Below are 9,896 nucleotides of genomic sequence, written 5' to 3'. Positions count from 1 at the left end.
TCTTTAATCTGACTTTTGACAATAATTCAGAAGGACAAAGACTATGTAATTCGCACAAACTTGTGTTTATATTTTACAATACATTAACATCTGTTCTGGTGCTGCAAATGATGCTGTGCTACATAGTCTTACACTATCCAGGTGAATTTGGGCTAACTGGTGAAGTCTAAGACAAAGAACAGGGTTAGATATAGAAGTTTGGTAAATTATAAGTTGTATGATATGATATCTTAGTTCAAGTACTTAATGCCTGGTAGTTTAACCATTGAAATGAGTCATATACCTCAACAACAGTTTAACATGCCATCTGATCGCTTCTTCTCCTTCTTGCCTCTAAAATGAAATCAGTATTGAACTTAAATTTATACATGCTTAAACATATATGGACCGATATATTATTGAAAAGAATAACTTGTTTGAAGTTCCAGTTTCGTTGAGAATATATATGGAAGCCTGCTACATTCAAAATCAATGTATATTGTTTATCCCCTTCATTGCTAGAAGTTGCTTGCATTCACATGTTCCCTTTTGTACTGGTCATATAAAATTTTGATGAATTAATGCTAAATTTCTTGCAGTCTGAAGAATTAGTTAGCTCAGCTTAGTGAGAATTCAACATTGTCTAATTCACTTTTTAAATTAATCTTAGGTAACAGGCATTGTAACAGGTTTCGTGCTTGTATGGTTTCCTGCTCCTGCAGTTCCTCTCAAACGCCCTCCAGCAGTTAGTGCTGGACCTATTGCTAAATTCTTCTATGGCTGTCCTGAGAATGCTTTTCAGGTAAGCATCCTGAAAATGCTTTTCATTGTACTTTTTTTTTTTTGCATGTTTTTGTTTTAGCTGTGATACAACCATGATAACTATAGTAGTTGTGGTACAATTAAATGTTGATTATATTTCAGTTTCTCAACAGGTGGCTTTGGCTGGAACATCATATACACTTATACAACGAATAGGCGCTATAGTGGTATGTGTTGGATCATTTAAAGCTAGCAAAATAGTTATTTTTTTGAAAGTGATGATCATTTCCATCTCTTATGCAGCGGAATGGGGCAAAACTATTTGTTGTCGGGACTGGTGCATCACTGGTAAATTAGCACCTTACATTCTTCACAAAAGTTCCATTTTAGCTTGTTCTGTTTTTGGGGTACATCAGCAGAAATTGCTCTAATTCAATTAGATCACTCTTCAAAATACCGAACTAAGAAAAAAGATAATAAAAGGGCAGTAGGTGCATAAGCATTCTGCATTAACGCAAGATTCGGGGAAGGGATGCACCCAAAGGGTGTAATATAGGCAGCCTAACCTAATAATTTGCATGAGTGGCTGATTCAAAGGCTTGAACCCGTGACCTTGATTTTGTATTTCCTGCACCATTTTCATTGCCTTGCTTGCTAATCAGGCAAAGCCATTTTATTTCCAAATTGACTTGCTTCCTACTTCACTTCCATTCATTAACAAAAGAATTTATGGAGTGCTTGAATCACATGATATAGTATATAGACCACCTAGGCAACATGGAAAAAGAAGAACCGAAAAGAATATATAGGAAATATTTCAGATATGTATCATATTTAATGGAGAACGTACATGAGATATCAAAATTTATTCTGAACACATTGCCTTTGAGGTTGCCTCTTCCTTGGTCCATGTTATTTGTAAGAGGGACCGAGCCAAACAGATATCCTATAGAAATGTGTTTTATCTTCTATTGAACATGCCAATTACCAGAAGTTAGTTAATTAATGAAATGGAATAATAGTAGCTATACCCTGGTGATATAACTGGTGGATGTGCCTTTTCAGATTGGTATAAGCATTACAAATGCATTGATCAATGCACAGAAGGTTGTTAAAAAAAAATTGCCTGCTGAGATTGAGAACTTACCTGTAATATCAACCAGTGTCGCATACGGAGTTTACATGGTGGTGGTTAGCAACATCAGGTATTCATTCTAGCCGAACCATGTATTATAAATGTCCTTTAGCCCTGTTTTCTGTTAATTTCGTTTTTGCTTTCAATATGTCTTTGATGGATTTGGATATCATAATCAAGAAACTACATGAAATAGTGAATGGATGAATGCATTATTGTCGTGTATGAATTAAATAAATATCCGAATATAATGAGAAAACGTTTCATACAAGTTTCTTGTCACGCCGTCTGAAATCCCATATCAGCAGTGCTACACAAATAGAATATGCTGCCTTACACAAAACACCATTGATGGCATTTTATGATTTCTATATCATAATTTATAACTGGCTGTTTTCTGATTTAAGTAGCAGAATAACATAATAGTTTATGCAAGCCAAAACAGAAATCTGAGAGAACATATAGAAACAAATCAGAATGCACTTCTGATTCGTCTCCTGAAATCACAGTCGATACCCAACTCACCTCAACCAACCTGCATATGCATTTCCTGAATTTCTACCTCCCAATCACATGCTGCCAGCTGTCCCTACAAAATGTCTAATTCTCTCTTTTGGAACTCCCTTCTCTAGGAAAGCAGTTCCAGGAAATGACATAATTCCTGCTCTCTCTTGTTGAACGAGGATTATTTAGTCTTGTGACTTTGTCAGTGATTCAGGTTAAACCTGTAATGAAAAGGACAACCCTTTCCATCTAACCTCATATACCTTGGTGAATCTCTATATATAGTAGATATATCTTAATTATGGGGAAAGCAAGGGATTTATCAACAAAACACTGGAACAAGAAGTTAAACAGACTATATGATAAAATGAACCTATTTCTAATGCTGAGTGCTGACATTGGGATTTCTCACTTGTTATAGTGAATCCTTTTTATAGTAGTATCTTCAGTTATATCAATATAACGGAGTTACTGTAGAAATATTAGCTGTCTAGAAACAACTAACCACTCAAAAAATAAAAACAAGTAACTATAGTAACTATGCAGCATTTTAAAAGAGCGATTATGAGAATGGATCCTCTTAAATTTTTTTAACAATTGAGGGAGTAAAGTGTGATATTTCTCTATTAATTTTATAAATGAGATTAAAAAAAAATATGAGAGAAAGAATAATGAAGGGTTAGATATCACATTTTACTCCCTCAATTTTTTTTAACAATTGAGAGGATCCATTCTCCTATTATATCAGTGTGACTATGATCTAATCAATTACTGGGTAAAAGATTTCCTGCCATTACCTTTGATGAGGGAAAGTCCTAGAGCAACGGTTGAGATGTCTCCATGTGACCTCAAGATCTTGGGTTTAAGCCATGGAAATAATCACTGATGTAACTATCGTATTAGACTGCGTATATTACATCCTTTGGGTGCGGCCCTTCTCCAAACTCTGTTAACGTAGAATGCTTGTACAACCGGCTTCTTTTTTTTACCTTTATGATAGATATATATCAGACTACATTACAAAAGATGATTTAAAGAGCTTATGCATAGTGATCTATTCCTTATATATTGAGATTTAAAGAACGTTACTAATGTATGCATATATTGTTTTAACATCATATTAAAGTAAAAAAGGAAATATGGATGGTTGAAAAGTCTTCTCTTGCGAAAATGAAGTAAACAGTGATGTATTCTCTGAATATTAACTATATGATATATAAAATTAAGGTCTAATAAGGATTTGTGTTTGTGTTTGTGATCAGGTACCAAATACTTGCAGGAATTATTGAGCAACGGATTCTAGAACCGCTGCTAAGGCAAAACAAGCTTATGCTAAGTGCAGCTTACTTTGCTGTTAGAACTGCCAACACTTACTGGGGTTCTCTTCTGTAAGATTATTCATTTACGTCAATTGATTTACTATTGTTATTGTTATTATGCTGCCATAAATGCATTCCCTTCCCTTCTCATTGCCTTTTTACACACGTGTAAGTAGGTGGGTGGATTTTGCTCGATGGGCTGGAGTCCAGAAGATAAAAGACTAGGCGTTGTTATGCATTACAAGATATTGCAAAGTAATATTCACTTTGATCTTTATCTTGGTAAACGAGAAACTAAAGTGCCATGGCATAAAAGTTTGAAGGTAAATTGTAATTTAAAAATGCTATTTGTACACCAAAATCAGCTACTAAAATTAGTATTTGTGTATAAATGCATATGTGGTTTAATTTATTTTTAATGTGTATTTATATTTTAATATGTATTTTATACTGGTAGCTGACTTTGGTGGCTGATTTTGGTGTACATGTAGCATAGTCAATTGTAATTAATGCTTCCTAATTCCAAACGATTGGTGATTAAATATGTTCCTATTTTGCCGTAAGTTTTTCTGTTGGTTTTTTTTCCCTTTTCTTTTTTCCAAGAACTGTACATCTTGTTTACCTGTATATTTGATAATTCATTTACAAATTCCATTTGTTGCCATGTATTTCTTAGCAAGGCCGTATCTTATCCACCTTGTATAATTTGGCCAGTACATGAGTATTGCTGAAAATGGTTTTCAACTAACTGAATTCGGTAAAAGCAGACGAAAAAGGAATTGAATTGCGTTTGATTCTTTAAAAAAAAAAAAAAAGAATTTATAAGTTTTTTGAGTGTTTGANCTGATTAAATTGTAATTAATAAATTAATTATGAGTAAAGAAGGTTAAGAATTTAAAATTTATAATTAGAGAAAATAAAAATATCTAGAATGTGAATTAAAACACTAATCTTAAAAGTTTTAGTCTAAAGTTGGGCCAACGAACTAAAATGATTGGGTCTGGCCTCGCGAGGCCCAAGTCCATACTTATAACACCCTCAACATTTCACTTTCAGCACCCATAACCCCATTCTAGTGAGGGAGAGCAGCTGAGAAAAAGAGGAGAGTGAAGAACCAAAAATCTCCAAATGTCACTATTCATCATCATCTTTAAATCCTCATAATTTTCAATTCGGAGCTTCGATTGATGAGTTATTTGTGGCCACACGTTCATCTCGAATCCCTCTTCAATTCTATCTAAACATTGTGATGAGTAAACACGAAATCCTTTTCCAGTGTTCTGTTTCCTTCAATTTCGTGTTTTTAAGATAAATTGTTGAGAGAATTGTGATTTTGATACTTGAGGGGAAATTCAAGAACAATTTCACGTGGGATTTTGACCCAAGATTGAGTGGTACAAGGTAAAGAAATTCAATCTCTTTGTTATCCCTAATTTTGAATAAGAACTCTAGTGTGAATATTGAGTTATTGTTGTGATTAGATTATATGGATTAGCTTGGCTTGTTTGAAATTGGCTTTGGCATTGATTTGGCGTGGAGTTGAGTTGCAAATCGAAGTGATGAGATTTTGGTGGACGTTGGAGTTTTCCGGAGGAACGCAAAGTGTTGGAGGAACCGTCATCTAGAGGTACGAGTTTTAGTTTCAAGTAGGCATTATGTAAAACTATGTGAAAACCTAGGTCAATTGTCCCTAAGACAGGATTGATGGAATTGTTTGATGTTGTGTTAATTAGTTGTGATTTGTGAATTTAGTAGTTATTGAGTGATATAAATGTGTATATGAATGAGTTGAATTGAATATGAATTGTGGTATGCTTAATTATGATGGAAATTAATATGAAAATTGGACCAGAGGATGAGATAGGATGAGATATTTCCTATTTGGTAAGTCACGGTAAGTGATGAATTTGCCATGAGTGAATTGTGGTGGGATAATGAGAATTTGGTTATATGAATGGATTGTTGGTTTGATTATTGACGGAAAATTTTAGAAATGATTGGCAGATTGAAATTGGTTAATTAGATGTTGATTGGTTAGGAAATGGTGAATGAGTGTTAAGAATGCTTAGTAAAGGTTTTGGTATGATTTGGAATTGAGTTGGATGGAAAATTGGTGAAAATGAGCATTGATGTAAATTTGGTAAAAATCAGTTTTTAATCAATTTTGATGGGTCATAACTTGGTGCTCGGAGTTTAGAGTTGAATGAGAGTTCTCTTAAATTAAAGATAATAAAAAGACCTTTAAAACCATTTAAGAATGAGGAAAAAGTGATTTTTGTAGAGGAAGTTATAAATGTTTGAAAACTGAGGTTTTTGAGCTGAATTCTAAAAAATTGCAGAAAAATCCAAAATTTTAGCCTATGTGCTCACGCATGCAATGGTGTCCACACACAGGGCAGAATGAGTAAAAAGACTCGTGCGTATGCACCTCCAGGAATTTTTCAAGTTGTGCCTGCACACTAGGGATCATGCGTACGTATAAGCTGGGACGTACTTCTGATTTGTGCATACGCACAAGTGTGATGCATACACATAAGTTCTTATTTTTCAATTAAACTCTGTTTTTGACTGTTTGACTTTTTCGCCAAACTTGTAAACTTTCGTAACCCCCAATTAAGGTCCGATAGCTAGTTTTTAGGCTTGAAAATGAGTGTGAGCATAATTAAGGGATGAAATTAATAAATTTGAATAAGATTGTGGATTGGAGTGTCAAAGGTAATGATGGGTTGATGAAAACTTGTGAGTAACATAATGAACTTATTGAATATTAAATTGACATAACACATGAATGATAAGACTAATGATGAATTGAGATGTATTCTGGCAAGGTCAGTGGTATAACCCACTTGCTTTTTGACTGCTGTTTGCTCTTGGCAAGGACGTGGCAAAGACAGTGGTAAATTTTGTTTGTGCTGAGCTGAGATATGCCAAAACAAGGACGATGGTTGATCCTGCTTATTTTGTGGCTCTCTCTGATTGCAAGGGTGGCCAGGCTTGCGATTTCCGAATAGATGCCTCCAGAAGAAGGTGACAGGCACTAATCTCTCTTAGACCGCATGTGATAAGTCCAGGGTAATGCCTCCTAAGGATGCACGATAGATAAAAAATGTCCGGGTTATCTACTAGATGTATAAGGTTCTGGCAATGTAATCGACACATGAGCTCATGGCCAGTAGAACAGGCATACATCATATGCATTTATGTGAAATTGTTTGAGTGTGCATTATTTTAGTATGCCTACGTGTATATCCCTATTTAATTGCTAATTGTTGTATATGTTATAATTGTTTTTGATTGTGTTTGCTTCTACTGATTACATTCACTCAAATTAATACCAAAATTTTGTGGTATTGAACTGAAAAGAGATAGGCTAAGATGAGTGTTAAAGGAACGTTAGATAATGGATCTTTGGTTAGCGAATGGTTTAGCTTATATTACCCTATTTTAGATTAGTATAACCCTAGGCTTGGATCTTGGTTGTTGGAGTTTAGGATTGTCTAGCGGGTTTGGGTAGTTTTACATCGTCTTTATTTAGAATTGTTATTTTGCTGGGAACCTTTTGGTTCTCACCCATTCCAGAAATTGTTATTTTCAAATACAGGACATAACGCACCTCGCTGAGCATGCTGGATTCTTTTTGGAAATCAAAGACTCTTTTGGAATTTTATTTTGTGCTTAGCAAATATATATATATTCTCGACTTTTGTATATTAATTTGTATATTGCTCTTAGAGATTAATTTCGAAAAAACAGGATTTATGTTTATACTTTTGTTATATATATATATATATATATATATATATATATATATATATATATATATATATATATATATATATATATATATATATATATTGATTTATTAATGTAGTAACTATGAAAATTAAAAGTTTCAAATGAATTAAAATAATTTATTTTATTTATTCAAAAGCATAAAAAGAAATAATGAAATAAATGTACAATGAATATTTTTTTTAAAGTTTTCTCAGGATATGAACCTAAGAATCATAAATATTATTTCTTCAGTCCTTTTTAGGTGTAAGTAATAACTTATATTGACTGTTTACCAATCTAAGAATTTTAAATATTATTTTTGTAAGTTTTTTTTATGTTCAAACAGTGATTCATATTAGATACTCAATTACTTTAAAATTTTTATACATTATTTTTTCAAATCTTTTTTGGACAAAATATTTGTTTGAATTAACTTTATTGAGTGAAAAAGTCTTTTCTTTTTCCAAAAATAAAGTATTTTTATTAAAAAATAACTTATTTATTTTTTAAGAACCAACAATACTTTAAAAAACTAACCCTAATGAATACTTATTTATTTTATCAAAATATTTATTCTACCCTTACTCTTTTAATAAAAATTCTAACCCTAATTTTTAAATTAAACACACACTCACCTAATGTAATGCCTCCTTCTTCTTATTTTCGCATCTCTTCTCTTCTCTGTCTCTCTCGAATTCTCTCTCTGTCCTTGAGTTCTCTCTCCTTCTCTATTCTTTTGTTTCTTTCTTCTCTCAATCTATGTATGTGTTGTTGTGGTGTGTGTTGTTTGGTAGATAAAAGGCAAAAAATGAAGAAACGTGGCTCAGTAAGTGAGAGATGAATGTGAAGGGTATGTGTGCGCATATTAGCGTGTGAGTAACCAGTGTGAGAGAATGTTGAGTGTGTGTAGCTGATTTTAGGGTTAGGGTTAGAGTAAAATATAGATAGGTAATATAAAAATTTTACAAAAATCTTTAGGATAAAATAATAATTTAAGATTAAAATATAATACTATAAAATTACTTTGGAAACACATAAAATTTTATTCATCAAAATACCAATGAGTTTAAATAATTATTTTAAATTTTAAATTTAGTTTTTAAGAATATAAAGCTCAAACTTAATAAAAAAATTAGGGTAAAGTATATTTTTTATCCTTGAAGTTTTACAAAAGTTTCAAAAATACCCCTAAGTTTTATTTTGTTTCAAATTTGTCCCAAAAGTTTTCGATTTGCATCAAATATACCCCTGACGGCTAATTTTTCAAAAAATTTAAGACCAATTCAACAACAATTTCATAAGAACAACCCTCAATACAAGCAAATCAAGCATAATTTTCATACATTATTGTTAGATTGGTCTTAAATTTTTTTGAAAATTTAGCCGTCGAGGGTATATTTGATGCAAATCGAAAACTTTTGGGACAAAATTGAAACAAAATAAAACTTAGAGATATTTTTGAAACTTTTATTAAATTTTAGGGACAAAAAGTATATTTTACCCCAAAAATTATAACTTATTTATATTCAGATTTTAAAAAATACGAGTCATTACACCTAACTCTCTCGCACAACACATAAAAAAAATTGAGGGAGAGAATAGGTAAAGGGTGAAAAGAGAATAGAGGGTAGAGAAAGAAGAAGGCAGGAAGGAAAGAAAGGAGGGGAAGGCGCCAGCGGACGGAGGACCGCCGCTTGCCATCGCCGATGCAGAGTAATTGTACTTATATTTGGTATCAAAGTTAGTTTAATCTAGTGTTAGTTATAGAAAATTTGTAAGCTATTATCAGAGTATGTTTAAAGTAGAAAAATAAGTTTTTAACCCCATATAATTCATATAATAATATAGGTATACATTAGATTATTTCTTTGTTTTACAGAAATTAGGAAAAGAATCAAAGAAAAGAGGTGCAAAAGGAGCAAGCAATATAGAAATTCGAGTAATCGTTTTATAGAAAATTGAGTTCTTACATGAGCGATCCTAGGCAAATTAATTGTGAGTGATTATATTTACATTTGGTATCAGAACTAGTTTAATCAAGTACTAGTTATATATAGTGTGTGAGCTGGTATCTAAACAAGTTTAATTTAAAAAAATATATTTTTAAATCTTATATTTCATGCATTTTAGACATCCATAAGACTGTTTATATTTTGTAGAATTTATAGGAAGAATTAAAGAAAAAAGGTGCTGAAATAGTTTACGTGAGTTGTTTTGACCAAAATTCTTCTATACAAAGTGTTCTAATTGGATAAAAAATTGGACATTTAAGGCTTTAATTAAATACTAAGATCATCTAAATATTTCATCAAATGAAAAAAAATCAGTATTTTTTGTAGGACCCCAAACTTTTAAAAATCAAATAATGAGTTATTTACTATTTATTATATTTGTTTAGAATTTAATTTTCAAAAAATTATTTT

At 31.9% G+C, this 9,896-nt stretch overlaps 1 protein-coding gene across 8 annotated transcripts in view; it reads left to right on the top strand.

Annotated features, from left to right (window-relative positions):
* LOC107612036 (protein RETICULATA-RELATED 4, chloroplastic) overlaps positions 1–7,399 on the top strand; it is a 9,478-nt gene extending 2,079 nt beyond the window's left edge. Inside the window, exons 3-11 of one of the 8 annotated variants that reach the window (XR_002352869.1) lie at positions 650–781; positions 915–968; positions 1,045–1,089; positions 1,807–1,946; positions 3,643–3,768; positions 3,876–4,022; positions 4,756–5,100; positions 5,181–5,326; positions 7,301–7,399. Coding sequence is in view for 1 of the 8 variants with exons in the window: in XM_016313874.2 (XP_016169360.1) it covers positions 650–781; positions 915–968; positions 1,045–1,089; positions 1,807–1,946; positions 3,643–3,768; positions 3,876–3,924 (546 nt within the window). In the remaining 7 variants the exon portion in view is untranslated. Of the gene's footprint in view, positions 1–649; positions 782–914; positions 969–1,044; positions 1,090–1,806; positions 1,947–3,642; positions 3,769–3,875; positions 4,263–4,755; positions 5,101–5,180; positions 7,106–7,300 lie in introns of those variants that run through there. The other 7 variants (XR_002352868.1, XR_002352864.1, XR_002352867.1 and 4 more) reach the window with 7 other exon arrangements.

Source organism: Arachis ipaensis, chromosome B08 (genome assembly GCF_000816755.2).
Source record: "Arachis ipaensis cultivar K30076 chromosome B08, Araip1.1, whole genome shotgun sequence".
Classification (NCBI taxonomy): Eukaryota; Viridiplantae; Streptophyta; class Magnoliopsida; order Fabales; family Fabaceae; genus Arachis; species Arachis ipaensis.
This window is presented reverse-complemented; position numbering and strand designations above follow the sequence as displayed.